The 19,859-nt window shown below is 32.3% G+C and overlaps 1 protein-coding gene across 2 annotated transcripts in view; it reads left to right on the top strand.

Annotated features, from left to right (window-relative positions):
• Nucleotides 1-15,093, top strand: part of LOC139524841 (fatty acid synthase-like) — a 42,573-nt gene extending 27,480 nt beyond the window's left edge. The window contains exons 27-35 of one of the 2 annotated variants that reach the window (XM_071319949.1): nucleotides 899-1,107; nucleotides 4,055-4,261; nucleotides 4,906-5,494; nucleotides 6,198-6,303; nucleotides 9,793-9,913; nucleotides 11,874-11,963; nucleotides 12,190-12,350; nucleotides 13,789-13,994; nucleotides 14,683-15,093. In XM_071319949.1, coding sequence (XP_071176050.1) covers nucleotides 899-1,107; nucleotides 4,055-4,261; nucleotides 4,906-5,494; nucleotides 6,198-6,303; nucleotides 9,793-9,913; nucleotides 11,874-11,963; nucleotides 12,190-12,350; nucleotides 13,789-13,994; nucleotides 14,683-14,879 — 1,886 coding nt within the window. In that variant the 3' untranslated portion in view covers nucleotides 14,880-15,093. The remainder of the gene's footprint in view (nucleotides 1-898; nucleotides 1,108-4,054; nucleotides 4,262-4,905; nucleotides 5,495-6,197; nucleotides 6,304-9,792; nucleotides 9,914-11,873; nucleotides 11,964-12,189; nucleotides 12,351-13,788; nucleotides 13,995-14,682) is intronic. The other variant, XR_011664871.1, reaches the window with a different exon arrangement.
• Nucleotides 15,094-19,859: the final 4,766 nt, after the last annotated feature.

Here is a 19,859-nt window from a genome sequence, read left to right as displayed (position 1 = left end):
TTTACGGATTATCACCTTATAGTAAAAAATCAACAAATAAGCATGGATATTGAGCACATGTATAACATGTACAATCAGACAATTGTTTAATTTAATGACAGATCCACGTGCATTGCGATCATCGGATTGTTACAAAAAGGGTCACACAAGGGCTGAGGGTCACTTGCATATATGAAAAATATGTCGGCGAATTGCTTCCTGCAAGCAATTAAAATAAAGTAAACTTCTAAATGTTGATTAATGAAAGAATTTTCTTCAGAAAAAAGTATATGTACATAAGTTTTATAATGAAAACTATCCATTTAGATATAAAAATCATATGCATCATATTTTTTTTAATTTGAAGTTGCATATGACTTTAATGATTGAACAAAAAACCTCATATTTTAGATTTTTTTATATATCTCGTAGCTCGTGCCCCTTTAAGAAGTAATTGCCCTAAAATGTTGATTTTTGACCAATTTTCATGTTTTTGCCTATTATCCCAAACACTTAACTAGATAGGTTGATACTGTAAACACCACAAAATAATCATAAAAAGTACAGCTAAAAAAATGCCAATACAACCAAAACCAATGAATGACTCTTTAAGGACTTATTTTTTGTTAAAATTGTCAATTTAGCTTTACAGACTCCTTGGGGCCTCTTGCTTTTGCTTGTAAGAAGAGAGATTTAAGGTAAAATTCCATTGTCATTATAAACCAGTTTCAAGTACAATCTGCTTGTAGAATTGAATTAAAATATTTTAAAGGTTGAATTAAGTAAATATGTATGTACCGAAACACAATGCTTATTATGTGCAATGAATAGATATAAGAAGATTTAAAAGAGATATTTCTTTTTTGTTAGATGATTGGTGTATGAAAACAGTTTATTCTGATTTACTAATTTTTTTCAGAACTGAATACATGCATAGATTTCATTGGTAGTGGAGGGAAATTTTTGCAGTGTGCAAAACCATTAGAACCCCTGGAATTGGAGAAACTTCAGCATAATAAAACATTTATCCTTGTTGATGTAAAGAAAGCTTTTTTCAGCTTTTTATCTCGTAGCCAGGAAGAAATACAAACTTTGCTTTATGAAATGAGAGATGGAGCTGTAGGAAAGGTTGGTTTGAAAATGCAGTTGAAATTCAATTAGCATAAAAAGAACAAATTTCTGTTAAACAGTTTCTAAAAACCACCCATATGACAGGAGAAACCTTTTTTAAGAATCTTTTAAGAGAGGAAATGTTTAAATTGAGGTTCAAAATGCATAGCAGTTGAAGAAGAAAATGCTGACCTTACATTGCAGTTGTTTTGCCTGTAATAATAGTGTATAGCAGATATGAATGTACTGAAGATTCATTATTAAATTTTATCTCTCCTTAGAATAGAGACATTCTGTTTAAGAAGTATCTTTTCTGGGGGTTTTCCAGTTTCTTCTGGTATCATATAAATGTTGAATTGTTTAGATATCTTCTCCACTGTTTGAAATCTTGCACCTCTAAACCATTTATATTCAAAATTGCTGTGACAATGTCTGACCTCTGCACCAACTGAGTGACGTCAACTAAAACATTTCACCTAGTTATTCAAGTGACACCTGTATTTGTTTGTTTAACTGTTAGACAAAATACAAATACTTGTATTTGTATTTAGAATTTGCTTCCAAAAAAATCAATGAATCCACAATAATATCATGATACACATAACCATAAAAGTTTAAAATGAAAGTAAACATTTCTCTGGTGAAGAAATTATTTTTAAAAGCCATATTATTGTGGTCCAAACTTTTTAGCTCATCTGGCCTAAAGGGCCAAGTGAGCTTTTCTCATCACTTTGCGTCCGGCGTCAGCGTCGTTAACTTTTACAAAAATCTTCTCCTCTGAAACTACTAAGCCAAATTAAACCAAACTTGGCCACAATCATCATTGGGGTATCTAGTTTTAAAAATGTGTCCTGTGACCCAGCCAACCTACCAAGATGGCCACCATGGCTAAAAATAGAACAATGGGGTAAAATGCAGTTTTGGCTTATAACTCGAAAACCAAAGCATTTAGAGCAAATTTGACATGAGGTTAAATTGTTTATCAGGTCAAGATCTATCTACCCTGAATTTTTCAGATGAATCGGACAACCCATTGTTGGGTTGCTGCCCCTGAATTGGTAATTTTAAGGAAATTTTGCTGTTTTTGGTTATCTTGAATATTATTATAGATAGAGAAAAACTGTAAACAGCAATAATGTTCAACAAAGTAAGATTTACAATTCAGTCAACATGACCAAAATGGTCAGTTGACCCCTTTAGGAGTTATTGCCCTTTATAGTCAAGTTTTAACCATTTTTCCTAAATCTTAGTAATCTTTTACAAAAAACTTCTCCTCTGAAACTACTGGGCCAAATTAATCCAAACTTGGCCACAATCATTTTTGGGATATCTAGTTTGAAAAATGTGCACAATCATCTTTGGGGTATCTAGTTTAAAAAATGTGTCCAGTGACCCTGCCATTCAACCAAGATGGCTGCCACGGCTAAAAATAGAACAGAGGGATAAAATGCAGTTTTTGGCTTATAACTCAAAAACCAAAGCATTAAGAGCAAATCTGACGGGTTAAATTGTTTATCAGGTTAAAACCTATCTTCCCTGAAATTTTCAGATGGATCGGACAACTGGTTGTTGGGTTGCTGCCCTTGAATTGGTAATTTTAAGGAAATTTTGCCGTTTTTGGTTATTATCTTGAATATTATTATAGATAGAGAAAAAGTGTAAACAGCAATAATGTTCAACAAAGTAAGATTTACAATTCAGTCAACATGACCGAAATGGTCAGTTGACCCCTTTAGGAGTTATTGCCCTTTATAGTCAATTTTTAACCATTTTTTCGTAAATCTTAGTAATCTTTTACAAAAAACTTCTCCTCTGAAACTACTGGGCCAAATTAATCCAAACTTGGCCACAATCATTTTTGGGATATCTAGTTTGAAAAATGTGCACAATCATCTTTGGGGTATCTAGTTTAAAAAATGTGTCCAGTGACCCTGCCATTCAACCAAGATGGCTGCCACGGCTAAAAATAGAACAGAGGGATAAAATGCAGTTTTTGGCTTATAACTCAAAAACCAAAGCATTAAGAGCAAATCTGACGGGGTTAAATTGTTTATCAGGTTAAAACCTATCTTCCCTGAAATTTTCAGATGGATCGGACAACTGGTTGTTGGGTTGCTGCCCTTGAATTGGTAATTTTAAGGAAATTTTGCCGTTTTTGGTTATTATCTTGAATATTATTATAGATAGAGAAAAAGTGTAAACAGCAATAATGTTCAACAAAGTAAGATTTACAATTCAGTCAACATGACCGAAATGGTCAGTTGACCCCTTTAGGAGTTATTGCCCTTTATAGTCAATTTTTAACCATTTTTTCGTAAATCTTAGTAATCTTTTACAAAAAACTTCTCCTCTGAAACTACTGGGCCAAATTAATCCAAACTTAGCCACAATCATTTCTGGGGTATCTAGTTTAAATAATGTGTCCGGTGACCTGGCCATTCAACCAAGATGGCTGCCATGGCTAAAAATAAAACAGAGGGATAAAATGCAGTTTTTGGCTTTTTTCAGATGGATCGGACAACCCGTTGTTGGGTTGCTGCCCCTGAATTGGTAATTTTAAGGAAATTTTGCTGTTTTTTGTTATTATCTTGAATATTATTATAGATAGAGACAAACTGTAAACAGCAATAATGTACAGAAAAGTAAGACCTAAAAATAAGTCATCATGACCGAAATGGTCAATTGACTCCCTAAGGAGTTATTGTCCTTTATAGCCAATTTTCAATAATTTTCATAAAATTTGTAAATTTTTACTAACATTTTCCACTAAAACTACTGGGCCAAGTTCATAATAGATAGAGATAATTGTAAGCAGCAAGAATGTTCAGTAAAGTAAGATGTACAAACACATCACCATCACCAAAACACAATTTTGTCATGAATCCATCTGCTTCCTTTGTTTAATATTCACATAGACCAAGGTGAGCGACACAAAGATAAAGAGCCTCTAGTTTTAATTTTCCAGCTAAAAGAAGCAGGATATCCAGAAACCAAAGGCATGCTGTATAGTTTGGATGAACGTTCACACTTCCTTAATCCTATCTCGATCACACAGATCTTGAATGTACTGGATGAACCTGGAATTAATTTGACTGACAGCTTTAAATGTTTAATGGAAGCTGATATGTTAGCAATGGAAAGACTCCATAATGTTATTACAACAAAACCTAAGGTAGGTAGTCCAGAGCTACTGAACTTTATTTGTCAAAAAATCTGAAAACCATTAACTAGCTTCCCCTTCAGTATTCTTTGGAATGTAATGAAATTATACACAGTTGTAAATGTCTTATGCATGTCTTTAAAATCCTTCTTTATCTCAAGGACAGTCCAATTTAAAATTTTACGGACATATCCATTTTCTATAACACAGCTGTGTTTGCCATTGCTGCATAAGATATATCCCAACTCTATGAGTGCGGCTATATTGTATATATACCTTGTCCATCAATATGTTATTTCCTTTAAGATTTTCTCTGTTTCTATTGAAAGGAATGATTACATATTTGTTCTGGGGGCATCAGTGGTCAAGTGGTCTCAGTAGTTCTACTATGGTAATCACTAGCCAGTCAACACTGAGGTTGTGAGTAAGACCTCTCTAGGTTGATTGACTAGGATTGTCAGTTTTCCTTCTGCACATAAAAGTTAAAGCGCCACCAACAATTAATCAATCAATTATATTTGGTCAACAATGATGAGTTATGGTGTGTGTTTCTTAGAATTTTTTGTTTGACATATATACACAATCTTTTTGTAGGTTAATAAACTGAACACACATCTTCAGATATATAGTCTGTACTGTATACATATATTTTTTAGGATTTTTCCTTATGGGAAAGAGTGCAGTTTGATAGTCAAAATTCAGAGGACGATGAAAATGATGATACATTGAATGAAGCACAACTAGCTTCAGCTTGTGAAAGTATAGATTTAAAGATCAGTCAACCGTCTAAAGATGTAGTTATAGTCAGAGTGCCTAATGTTCAGATCACATTGCTAGATGACACAGATGGTAAAATGCTGTTCCCACCTGATTATAGGGCCACTTCAACGCCAATGGTCACATTAAGGGTAGACAAGGAATCAGATGATCTTCATGAAAGTTATATCGACATCCCACTGTCAGACAATTCCATTATGTGCAGTAAGAAAGAATCACTAGTGCCAAAACTGCTTCCCCCTCAGGCTATGATTGTAACACCTGTACCAGACAAAAGACGGAAGAAAAGTAGACCAATGGACTTGGTATTTATCAACTCTCCTGGAATGTCACCTGGTAAAGCTTTTACTCCAATAACTCCATCTATTAGATCACTTCTGACACCTGCCATCAAGGAACCCTCTTTGGTGCCTCTCAATAGTTCATCGAAGCATGATAAACCATTGTACATTGTACATCCTATTACTGGTAAGTTGTAATTTATACTGAAAAATTTTGCTAAAAAATATGTGTGGTAGCTTATTCTTTGGTGTGGAATGTGCATGCAGATATTGATTATTGTCTTATAAGTCAAACACTGATTGTTGAATACTTTAGTTTTCCTCAATAAAATGTAGGTATCTAGCCCAATTCTTTTTCCTGGATTGACGAAAATAATGTATTTTTGTACTTCTTTGAACATTAAAATTCTGGTCTCATCTGTGACCATGAACTAGACAAAAATAGTTTTTTTCCGTAAATAATGAATCCACAGTTTATCATATTTTAATCCACTACTTAGTGAAAACAGAGGATAGAGAAGGTTTATTATTATAATACCATCTGCAAATTATGTATCCACAACTAAACCATAACAAATTTTCAATGAATCTAGAACCAAATGGCATTGTGCATCTTCATTGGAATTCTCTGAAATTTTTGTATCAAACATGTAAATTGGAGGTATAGAATGACAAAAGGTAAGAAATATTCTTTGAAAGCGTCACTGAAACTAAGTCTGTGGTTAACAATTAATTTGGAAAGATCTTGTAACCACCACCCATCCTAAACATGCATTTTATTGGAAAGCCAGGCTTTAGATTTTGTAAACAGTGCTCCACATTTCATCTTGTACGTAAGTGTTTCAAATCTTTTGCAATATTGATAAACCAATTGAATTGAATTAAAACAGGAAAAGTGACTTTGTTAAAAACACTTGGAGGCCTGTTAAACAGACAGTGCTATGGAATACAGAGAACTACTTTTACTCCTAGAGATAGCTTGTCCAGTGTAGCTAGGTATTATTGGTGATGGGGAAATTTGTTCAGTTCTATTACAGCTTTTACATTAATGCTAGCAAGACAAATCTTTGTTTGGCTTGCTTGCTTTGTTTGTATCAGTGATTGCTCAAGCATGGTAATTAAGATAGGCGGGGCTTCAGCTTGTATACATCATACTTAGATTTTATTGGACGTTATGTCTGAGGTTAAGGACACTTAATTTTAAAACATCACATGACAAATACACTTTTTTCTTGTATGAGGCTGAGAAACTGGCCTTTAACATTAATTGACTTAATATTGTTTTTATAACATATCAATCTATTAGTTCAGTCAGTTATTTCCATGTCTGTCCTTCGATTATGCAACTCCAGAAAATATTCTAAAAAATGGGAAACAATTGTATTGAAAAGAGAAAATCGAGCGCACCTTTTTTTTTTATGTTAGGGTGTGTTTGAGATGAATATTTTGTCTTGAAAATGTACAAAACAAGAGTATTTGATACATCATCTCGCTTCAGACTCTATCATTTTATATAGCAAAGCTACAGGTTGACTTTATAACATAGAAAAAAATCACAGTACTAAAAGATGAAATATAGGGGTCAAGTGAAATATCTATCCAATGGATCACAAAATCAGAGTAGGTGTGTTCGAATAGCTATTTTACTAAAAGTGCTTGACGACAGTCTTTAAGTTGGATCTCTGAAAAAAATTTGTCTTAATTCCATTTCTACGATTGTGAAAATGAACAGATAATTTCGACGAAGTAGAATCCTGTCTGTATTGTATATTTACAGGTAAGGAAACATGTGAGAATATGTGTCATGTGATGTTTTAAAATTTAGTGTCCTTAACCTCCAACATAACGTCAAATAAAATTTAAGTATGATGTATACAAGGTGAAGCCCCGCCTATCTTAATTACCATGCTTGAGCAAACATTGATACAAACAAAGCAAGCAAGCCAAACAAAGATTTGTCTTGCTAGCATTAATGTAAAAGCTGTAACTTTAATCATATGCATGACACATCCTGTTATAATTAAAAGGCAAATTTCAATTTAACTGAGCACTGAACTAACACTGATGAAATAAGGCTTTCAGAGATGTGCCAAAATTTAACATCAGAGTCTTCAAAGATCAATCGCAGTTTGCTGCATGAGTTCTTCACATTATCCACTAATATTTAGTATAATGCAGTAGTTCTAAGGCTTGAACTAACCACTCAGGTGATAAAATAGATATTGATTGAAATTATTCTAAAAGATTTGGACTAAGGGCCAAGTGAGCTTTTCTCAACACTTGGCGTCCGGCGTCTAACTTTTACAAAAATCTTCTCCTCTAAAACTACAGGGCCAAATTTAACCAAACTTGGCCACAATTATCATTGGGGTATCTAGATCAAAAAATGTGTCCCATGACCTGGCCAACCAACCAAGATGGCCAACATGGTTAAAAATAAAACATAGGTGTCAAATGCAGTTTTTGGCTCTTATCATATAATGCTGAAACCAAAGCATTTAGAGCAAATCTGACAGAATAAAATTGTTCATTAGGTCAACCTCTATCTGTCCTGAAATTTTCAGACCATTCAGGCAACCCGTTGTCCGGGTGCTGCCCCTGAATTGGTAATTTTAAGAAAATTTTACAGCTTTTTGTTATTATCTTGAGTATTATTATAGATAGAGATAAACTGTAAACAACAATAATGTACAACAGAGTAAGACCTAAAAAAAAAGTCAACATGTTCAAAATGGTAAATTGACCCATTAAGGGGTTATTGCCCTTTATAGTCAATTTTTATACGACCGCAAAAATTAAAAACAAATTTGTCGTATATTGGTATCACATTGGCGTCGTCGTCGGCGTCGTCGTTCGAATACTTTTTAGTTTTCGCAGTATTGCGCAATAGCAAGAAATCTTCAATTGCACACTATTGTGCAATAGCAAATATTTTCAATTGCGCAGTATTGCGCAATAGCAAGAAATATCTAATTGCACAATATTGTGCAATAGCAAGAAATTTTCAATTGATTGGAGTTATCTTTCTTTGTCCAGAATAGTAGTTGAATCAACTTAAATCATTGTTTTATACAATATACAATGTATATTCACTTTTACTACCAACTGATAAATTAAAACAATCTTTACCATTCAGTGATAACAAGCACCTTTTGTTACATTTTAATATTTTTTGATGTATTTAAATGTAAATGAGTAGTAATTGTTGCAAACTCCATTAGAAATTTGAATTGAGATCAGTTTTGGAAAAAGAAAAAGGGGGATGTGAAAAAAAAAGGGGGGGGGGTAAATTTTTCTCATTTCGGATTTCATAAATAAAAAGAAATTTTTTCAAATATTATTTTGAGAATATTAATATTCAACAGCATAGTGAATTGCTCAAAGGCAAAAAAAATATTTTAAGTTCATTAGACCACATTCATTCTGTGTCCGAAACCTATGCTGTGTCAACTATTTAATCACAATCCAAATTTAGAGCTGAATCCAGCTTGAATGTTGTGTCCATTCTTGCCCCAACCGTTCAGGGTTCAACCTCTGCGGTCGTATAAAGCTAACCCTGCGGAGCATCTGGTTAACAATTTTCATAAATTTGGTAAATTTTTACAAAATATTTTCCACTGTAACTACTTGGCCAAGTTCATTTTAGATAGAGATAATTGTAAGCAGCAAGAATTTCGGTAAAGATCTACAAACACATCACCATCACCAAAACATAATTTTGTCATGAATCCATCTGTGTCCTTTGTTTAATATGCACATAGACCAAGGTGAGAGACACAGGCTCTTTAGAGCCTCTAGTTCCTTATTTCATTGATAATTCAAATACTTGTTGAGGAAAATCTCAAATAAATTCAATTTTTATCTTATTTTTTTAAATAGTCCCAGGGCCTGGGTGGCTGAATTTTCTAAATAGTTTCACTACTGTATCACTAGCCTGCCAACACTTGGGTTGTGAGTTTAAATCCCGCATGTGTCCTGTTCACTTGACTCCAATCTTGATTGAAAAGGATTGTCAGTTTTCTTACTGAAGGTCAGTGGTTACCCTGGCTTCCTCCACCAGTACAAGTTGACTGCCATGAAGTAGCACCAAAGATGCATTTAACACCCATTAGTTTATCAATTTGATAAATCTATCACAACTTTAAACTTGAAATTAGAAATATTTGCCACTGGACATAGAGCAACCAATAGTCAGTGTTTGCAATCTTATAATCTGTCACACAGCTACTACATTTCTGCCCATACTTTGAATTTTTCAATATGATGGATGATCTTTAAAAATTTTGTAACACATTTCTTGGAAGCTGCATGATAAAGTGACTTCAAAGTTGCTGAGCATTTCTGTAGTGATGAGTTATTATATCTGTGTGCTTCTTGGATCTTTCAAACATCTACTTCCTGTTTTCGGCAAGGTGAATTATGAGTAAGTTACATTCCTGTTTTAAACACATGTACATTATATACAATTTGTATAAACAATTTTAGTTATTACACCAATGCTGTACAGATGCTACAGACAACAGGTTCTTATATCATCGCTGGATACTCATTTGGTTCAATGGTGGCATTAGAAATGGCACTGCAGCTTCAGGCTAACAAGAAAAAGGTAAATTATTATTGATTATAAAAAGACCAATTTTATCTCGAATCCCACTACTATCTTAGCAGTGCCATGTACATTACAAGATATTAAGTAGTATGATGCATAATTATTGATTTACAAAAGAAGTAAAAGCAACAACAGAACAAAACTAACTTTTAGTGTATTTTATTTTATCTATAGCAAGAAATTGACTTGTCCATAATTTAAAATTTAAAAAGAATATGTCTTTTGGCTAACATTTAATCATTCTTACAATCGAACTGTGAACAACAAGATATGGTCACATCTAAGTTGTTTTTTATGTCATCTTATGTTGTTGGTTAGAGTTGGGTAATTGCAGGAACTTGGATGAATATTTTCCCTTTTAGAATATTTAATTACAATTGCAAGATTGATTAATCAAAACAATGTTCTTTATATGGCAATAATCATCACTTGATGTATTTGTGCAGTAACCCTGTACATGTATTATGGAGCAATAATCATCACTTCCTGTATTTGTGCATTAACCCTGTACATGTATTATGGAGCTTTACTTCATCCAATACTCATTGTCATATGCAGTAACCCTGTACATGTATTATGGAGCTTTACTTTGTCATGTATTTGTGCAGTAACCCTGCACATGTATTATGGAGCTTTACTTCATGTATTTGTGCAGTAACCCTGTACATGTATTATGGAGCTTTACTTCATGTATTTGTGCAGTAACCCTGTACATGTATTATGGAGCTTTACTTTGTCATGTATTTGTGCAGTAACCCCGCACATGTATTATGGAGCTTTACTTCATGTATTTGTGCAGTAACCCTGTACATGTATTATGGAGCTTTACTTCATGTATTTGTGCAGTAACCCTGCACATGTATTATGGAGCTTTACTTCATGTATTTGTGCAGTAACCCTGTACATGTATTATGGAGCTTTACTTCATGTATTTGTGCAGTAACCCTGTACATGTATTATGGAGCTTTACTTCATGTATTTGTGCAGTAACCCTGTACATGTATTATGGAGCTTTACTTCATGTATTTGTGCAGTAACCCTGTACATGTATTATGGAGCTTTACTTCATGTATTTGTGCAGTAACCCTATACATGTATTATGGAGCTTTACTTCATGTATTTGTGCAGTAACCCTGTACATGTATTATGGAGCTTTACTTTGTCATGTATTTGTGCAGTAACCCCGCACATGTATTATGGAGCTTTACTTCATGTATTTGTGCAGTAACCCTGTACATGTATTATGGAGCTTTACTTCATGTATTTGTGCAGTAACCCTGCACATGTATTATGGAGCTTTACTTCATGTATTTGTGCAGTAACCCTGTACATGTATTATGGAGCTTTACTTCATGTATTTGTGCAGTAACCCTGTACATGTATTATGGAGCTTTACTTCATGTATTTGTGCAGTAACCCTGTACATGTATTATGGAGCTTTACTTCATGTATTTGTGCAGTAACCCTATACATGTATTATGGAGCTTTACTTCATGTATTTGTGCAGTAACCCTGTACATGTATTATGGAGCTTTACTTCATGTATTTGTGCAGTAACCCTATACATGTATTATGGAGCTTTACTTCATGTATTTGTGCAGTAACCCTGTACATGTATTATGGAGCTTTACTTTGTCATGTATTTGTGCAGTAACCCTGTACATGTATTATGGAGCTTTACTTTGTCATGTATTTGTGCAGTAACCCTGTACATGTATTATGGAGCTTTACTTTGTCATGTATTTGTGCAGTAACCCTGTACATGTATTATGGAGCTTTACTTTGTCATGTATTTGTGCAGTAACCCTGCACATGTATTATGGAGCTTTACTTTGTCATGTATTTGTGCAGTAACCCTGTACATGTATTATGGAGCTTTACTACATCCAATACTCAATGTCTTCCTGTCATATTTAATAAGATGACCTTAAAAAAAACTTGTTCTCTGTATTGATAGGTAGAGAAATTAATTTTATTTGATGGTGGACCTGATTATTTCTCAGCACAATTCAGAGCAGCCCAAAAAGCAGCAAAAGATGACAGTGAAGTAAGTATTATAACCCCACTCTTATTATGTTCTGTGTTCTGAGACTCAATTGACAATGGCGTCAGTTATTCCTTACATGCTTAGATCTCTGAAATTTATATTTAGCCATAAAAAACACATTTTTTTTCTAGAAAAATAAAAACATTTATATTTGGGGGAATTATCATAGGTACTAAAATAGATGTACTTTCTAAGAACTGTTATGAATATTATTTCTCTGTTTTAGCTGGACTTGTATTTAGAAATAGGAGCTCTGGTGAACTTTTTGATGATGTTTGTGCCAGTACCTAGTATACAAATGCTACAGAATATCTTACATCAGTTACCAAACCAAGAGGCTCGCATACAGACTGTGGTGGAAATGTCATTCAAAAATGTGGAAATTTGGTATGGTTATCAAGTGGGAAATAAGGTGTTGATAATAGTATGCCTGTTTGTTTTTAAAACAATACAAGATGTCCTAGAAATCGCGTTACAATTTGGCAAGTGTTGAAACAAAGATTTTAAAATTTCACCGACAGGACATGGACTAAGCATGCGGGAAAGCATATAAGACATGGATCAATAACGGTCTCTGAATTTGGATATTTTCTTTAAAAAATAGGCATTTTCTAAAAATATTGTTTCAAAAGCAAATTCAGGAAGTACAAAATACTAAATTTATATGTCATGTTTCAAATATTTGATACTTTGTAAGGTTTAAGGAGGCTCGAGGGTATAAAAATTTCAGAAAAAAATTAAACATTTGTTTTTCATTACAAATTTTATTAATTACCTTTTGTAGTTGTTACTTTATCATATGGTACAAAAAACATTCAAAACAATTAATTCGTGTTGGCCCCAGATGACTTTTGAAATGTAAACATCATTGAAAAACTTCCAAATTATCTCCCTTTGGTGGAAAATTGCCATTTTATGGCTTTAAAATTGAAATATCTCTTTTAACTCATCGGTGACCTATATTTCTTAATATAATTTCGATATATGCTGTACTTAAACTAAATTATTGTAAAATTTGAGCGATTTCGGAAATAAATTTCTTTTTTTATTTCGATATTATCTTTATTTCTCCTATTAGGTCAACAGAAAAAAAACACTTTTACAAAGATGTATGCTTCTTTCGAAGGCAGATTGTGAGCGCAAATGAACGGTGACCCCATTTTTTTATTTTATTTTTCTATTAACTATAAGATAAAGTTCATTTATAGAAAAATATAGAGAAATCCTATATAAATGATTTAGACCCGCGAACCCCCTTAAGAGGAGTTGCACATCTCAATGAAATTGGCCTCTTCCTGTAGTAGTTTAGATGTGACCTCCATAGTGGAGATATAGATTTCTATTGAGATTCATTCAACTGAAATTGGTAGAAAATTTGATATATTTGTATAGTTGATATACTATTTCAGGAAATTTCTAGGTGAGGGACTCAAACTGCAGCTGAACATTTTGAAATAGAAATATTAACTAAAGCTTAGGATGTATAAATTGTAAATTCAAAAATCATGAGATGTTTTATTAATGCCAAAGATGTTGACAGTTTCAACTTTCAAGTTCGTAATAATAATAACTCCTGGTCATTATTTCAATGGGGATTTTCCTCATTAAAAATTTGCAAAAATAAATATACACATTAATTTCTTAATTTACAAGATATGAAATTAAATCCTTGGAACTGTTTATAAATATAGAACCAAAGTAGCTAGACCTAGGAAAACATTTAGAAAAAAAAAGATCAAATGGTGTCTTAGCACACTTATACAAAATGTATATTTGTTGATGAAAATAAACACTATACAGTGAACAGGAAATGTGTTTTTTGTAGCATGACTACAACAAAGACTAAATGGCTTTCTGCTAAGGAAAAGCTCTTTAGTAAAATGAAGGGTGCCAAACAAGATGTGGGGAAATGTTCAATGGCTGATGCTGCACAGGAAGTGTTGTCATGGAAACGAAGAGAACAAGCCGCAGACTTCATAAAAAGTGTCAATATGGTAAACAAGTACAAGAATAAACGTGGAAAATTTCAAGGTAATCAAATTATTTTATAGGTAGACAATATAGGAAAGGTTTACTAACATAAGAAGTCTCTAAACACATTAACTCCAAATGAAGCTTGCGTTAGTAGAAGCCACTTTATAGGTAGATCTGATGAAAAGAGGATTAATGCCCCTAAAAGATGATCTTTCCCATTTTTGCAGTTTTTGAAGAAACTTAAATAGATACAAATGTAAAAATGCAAAATTGTTCAGCACAATAAGATCTTCAAACCAGTCATCATGGCTATATATAGTGTTGACCATCTCCTTACAGAAGTTATTTCCAAAAGATTGATGATTTTTATCCAATTTTATTTTATTTTAGAGAGAAGTTTCAAAACGCAAAATCAGATCTACAAGTTAGACAACATGGCTGAATTGTTACACCAGTTATAGGATTTAATGCCATTTAATTACATTTTTTACCACAAATACTTTTATCAATAAGTTTGAAAACAGCAAAAATGATAATCAATGCAAGACCTACAAAAAACAACTTTTAAAATAACATAATTGATTGCAATAAAAGAAAAAGAAAAAATTACCAAGTGAGCCATTCGTACTCTTTAGAGCAACTTGTTTTATAAACACTGACAACTGGTAGTTAAACATTTATTCTTGTTGGGCAAAATTTTCATATAAAGGGATTAAGTTAAACTGGTTTGATTTTATATTTGTAGGTGATATACATTTATTACGTATAAAGTCTGACCCAGTGATGTGTGAACACCTACCAGTAGATTATGGACTACAGAGCTGGTGTACTGGAAAAGTTCATATAACATTCTATAATGGATCTCACGAAACTTTCTTAAATAGAGATTCTGGGAAGGAAGTAGCTGAGGAAATTACAAAGATTCTATCGCTTGTGAAGTAACTTGTTGAGTACAATCTCACGAAACAATCCTAGATATAATTTCTGGAAATGAAACAACTGCAGATATTATGAACATCTTGACACCAGTGACTTACTGATCAGGCTCTGAACATTGGGGAATATTGGGGAATTTTGTGGAAATGACAATCTTGTTTTGATGTGAAAAGGAAGATTTTGAATAATATGAAGAATTTGAATAGATTTATTTATTGTATATATTGTTATAATATATAAGCTTTACTTTTGTAAACCTGGTATTGTATGTTTGGTGTTTAAATGATAACTGTACTTTTGTTAATTGATGCAGATTGATTTTTAAACGAGGTATATGTCATTTACCAGTATTTTTTTTTTTTTTTTTTTATGGAATTAAGTAGGCATTTTGAACTTGCTGAACTACCTTTGAATATAGAAAAAAAAATATGTTTTCGATGTAGCATTTTTTCACTTCTAGTGATATATTTAATTTAAACTTTGTGAAATAGAGGTATTTATAGAATGCATGCAAATAGTTTAAAAAAAATCCATTTGTCCTTTCACTTCAAAGTAAGATTTAAAAATAAAAACTGCCACAAACCTGTTTGAAATGATATGTTGATGGTAAGTCAGTTCTGTTTTAATGATATAAAAAAATGCATCTAAATAAATGTTGCATACACCATCATACCTGTCAACCTCTGAAAATGAAAAGTCAGGTCATGACCTGCATTGAGAAAAAAAATCTCAGGTCATAACGCGTACGACATTTTGCGGGCTCAATTGAAGAACAAAAATATGTTTACATATAATTTATATAGACAATATGTATATGAAACAGTTAGAACATGTATACAAGTTTATTTCAGACTATTGTTATATTCCATAGTAGCAGACTTGGCATTCTTTAAAAGAACTGCACTTGGTTTCAGTTCATAGCAATTTTTCAATATTCAAATGCAGATTATAAGGATTTCTAAAAGCAAACAAAATTTAATATAAACCAGAAAAACAATCCAAATTGTGTATTTCACTGTAAAAATCAAACCCATTTATGTAAATATTTTTTAAAGATCCTCCTTATTTTTTAATAAGAGAAGAACTGTTACTCTACATATTTTTTGCATACTCTGGTTGAAAATTCCAATTCCAGATAACAGTAAAGAAGAAAGGGTATCATGTTAAACTTACATCAAAGTTTTGTAATACATATGAAATTTGTATAGATTACTGTTGTATACCAATAGCTTTTTTTTCCTTACTGCATGCAAAATGTTTACACATATGGTGCATAAATTCCTAATTAATCTTTATATGTTTAAATATTAAGGCATGTATAGATAGTGCTTTGTTATCAACTGATTTGTATGTTAAATTTAGATATATTTATTTATATTATATTAATAAATTTCTTTCAATGTTTTAATTTTGTTGTTGGTCATATACAGTATTTAAACACTTCAATCCAATGTGTGGGGCCTTGGTGGCTGAGTGGTCTAAGTAGTTACTACTGTAATCAATAGCCAGTCAACACTGAGGTTGTGAGTTCGAACCCTGCTCGTGCAGGTGCACTTGACTCCAATCTTAATTGATTAGCTTTGTCAGTTTTCCTATCGAAGGTCATGGTTTTCTTCTGACACTCCAGCTTCCTCCACCAATAAAAACTAGCCGCCACAAAATAGCCCAAAAGGGGTGCTTAAAAATGGTGTTAAAACACCAAAAATCAAAATTTAAATCAATCCAATGTGGTAACAAATACTTAGGGTCAATTTCCTAATTAAATATATCATAAGCAGAGTGTTTTTCATTATGTATTTCTATCTGTACCATCATTCATAGTCAACATAAAGTGTGTTAAATATGACACAAAAATGTAGGAGATCATGGATATTTGGTATTAACTGTGTATGTATTTTTTACAAATGTTGGGAAGTCTACATTGGGCTATTCAATATTGGAATTCAACTAGGTGTCAAGAGGTTTCAAAATATCACTCCACAATTACCAATGAAATTGACTGTGCCTCCCTCCTAAATAGAAAGAGACCATGAAACAAGTCTTTCAATTTTAATGCCTTTTGGAGAAAAATTGTGACAGGGGAGATAATTTCATCAACAAAATTCATCCATTTTCCAACTTCAGATGTAAATCTTGGAATAGTTTCTTAGCATTCTGTCATTGATAATTACATTTGATATATTATGATTAAAAAGAAAACCATTATGTCTAGGATTCTATATGATTGAGTTCTTGATCAGAAAGTAGAGTAGTATCAGATATGTGATGAAGTTTGGAAGAATTCAAGGGAGACAATTTTTGAAAATTTAAAGGTAATGCCACCTTTGTTTTAATCTTTGTCTTTGGTGTTCAGTATTTCACTGAAAATATCGCACAAAGCATCATTGCTTATTAAATAAATTAACAAGAAAATATTAAAAATATTTTTTTTCTGCATTTATTAGCATTAGTAATTAGGTCATCAAAAGTTACAAAAATATTATTAAGAAACTAACTGACTGAAAAAAAGAATGATACTTAAAAACACTAAAGATATATGTTAATAGCTAAGATGAAGAAAAATCAGCAATTTTCAGGGTTAATGTTCTACATCGAATCTGTATGTAAGATATAGGTAACTAGTAATCCTGTGTTAGGATGCTAACACAAAAGTCACTAAAACGGACTGCAAGTCATTGTTCTGTAGTATCCATGGTTTCATTATATTTAAAGCATTTTGCTATTTTCACATTTTTGCAGTTTCCATGGTAACGGCGGCCGTTTTGATATTTGATTATTCCACAGTTAAAAGTCATGTCTACGTATGCTAGGCAACATTTGTTTTAAGTTTAATCAATTTTGAAGCATTTTGAAATTTTTCACATTTTAGCAGTTTTCAAGTTTCCAAGTCTGTCTGTCCAGCATAGGTTTGTTTGTTATTGTATGTAGTTTACACAATTTCGTTCCATTACAATGAAATTTTAACCAGTTGGTGATTGTATTGCCATGCAATACTCACAGAATGCTTGTTTAATGCAAATTTTGAATCACAGTAAAACTTTTAAAATACAGATTGTGACAGGGGAGATAATTTAATCACAAAATAATTTTGTCATTTTCCAATCCTAGAATATTTTCTCAGCATTCTTGATCTGTCTTTATAAGATATATATTATTTTTCATATACAATAAATAGAAAGAAAAATAAATGGCTGACATTCTATATAACTGAGTTCTTGACCAGAAAGTAGTATAATTTGGGATTATTTTTTTTTAAATATTCAAAGCAGACAATTTCTGTACAGTAAATAAGCCAATTTTGAATCTCATTGAGGCATAATACACTTCATCAGTAAAACCCTTGCTAAAGTGGTGCCCTGTGAAAAGAGAATGGAAGGCTCGGCACATTAGGATCCTTGCAACAACTATTTGATTGGTCAGTATTGCAAGGCAAATTTCTGTCCCTATCTAATTTACCCTCATTTTCCATTGGCATATCAAACTTTCAATCTCTGTTGACCCCTATTACAGGACCAAAATATTGTTTGTATTGTTAATATGTTCTCAAACTGAACATGTGTAAATTGTTTGCCACTGGAAATTAAGCAACAAACATCCATTCAATCGATCATTATTGAGGAAACTACACTCATGATATTACATACTAAAATGGCATTTGAAAATGTTCTTTCAGCACATAAATCTATAACAGTTATCGATAACTTTTGGCTGAATTTTTTCGTTTCATCCTCTAGATTTAGTTTGCCTCAACCAAATATTATCAATCATATACTTATTACTTACAACCACAAAATAAAGATCAAATTTGAATTTTGGTTGTGTCCACTTTTACAATTCTAGAGTTATGCCCCTTTACAAGTAAATTTTGTGATTTTACTTTTTACAAGTGAAGAAATAGCTGAATTTTCCAGTTCTGTTCTCTTACTTTAGTTTGCCTCTACCAAATGTTATGAAATTGAGCAAAATGCTAATTACCACAAAACACAGATTAATTTTGAATTGTTGGTGGCATCCCTTTTAATGTTCTAAAGTTATACCCCTTTAGAAATGGAGAAATTGCTGAATTTTTGTTTCCTTTCTCTGACTAAGGTTTGCCACAACCAAATGTTTTCAAACTTATAAACAATGTTTATTGCCCCAGAACTCAAATCAAGTACAAATTTTGATAGCATAACTTTTACAGGTCTTGAGAAGTTAAATGCATGCAGGAGCAATATCTGTGTGCCTTGGACACATTCCCCATTTATTTCTTTTCAACTTATATCCCATGCGAGTTTTAGTTCAATATTAAACATTATTATGTAACTGACCACTCACACCACATCTTCCTATATCTATTTTTATAACTATTACATGTAATGCATGTGCTTTTCTGCACATGGTTATTAAGCAAGAATAATTCCATAACTGGTACAAAATGAAAAAATCATTTTAAACAATTGAGATTCATACATATCAACCTTCTGTCTTAAAGCTCTACTTTATGGTAGATTTTGCATAATCTTTTCTTCAAATAAGACTCCTCTCCAAATTTTTACTTGAATGAGTCACATGACGGGTGCCACATGTGGAGCTGATTATGAGTTTGAATATCCCTTTGGTATCCCTTCATTCTTTCAGGAAATATTACAATTGATATATATATGAGATACAAGATAATTTGCTGGTTGTACAACTGTTTATATCATATAAAGCATTGAAATGAAATTTTGTCCATCTGATGAGTTGAAGCCTTTTTCAACTGATTTTTATAGTTCGTTCTTATGTTGTACTGTTACACCACTGTCCCAGGTTATGGGGAGGGTTGGGATCCCGCTTACATGTTTAACCCCGCCACATTATTTAAGTATGTGCCTGTCCCAAGTCAGGAGCCTGTAATTCAGTGGTTGTCGTTTGTTTATGTGTTACATATTTGTTTTTCGTTCATTTTTTTATATAAATAAGGCCGTTAGTTTTCTCGTTTGAATTGTTTAACATTGTCTTATC

Source organism: Mytilus edulis, chromosome 5 (assembly GCF_963676685.1).
Source record: "Mytilus edulis chromosome 5, xbMytEdul2.2, whole genome shotgun sequence".
NCBI lineage: Eukaryota > Metazoa > Mollusca > Bivalvia > Mytilida > Mytilidae > Mytilus > Mytilus edulis.
Note: the sequence above shows the minus strand (reverse complement) of the source record. Positions and strands in the feature narration are given on the sequence as shown.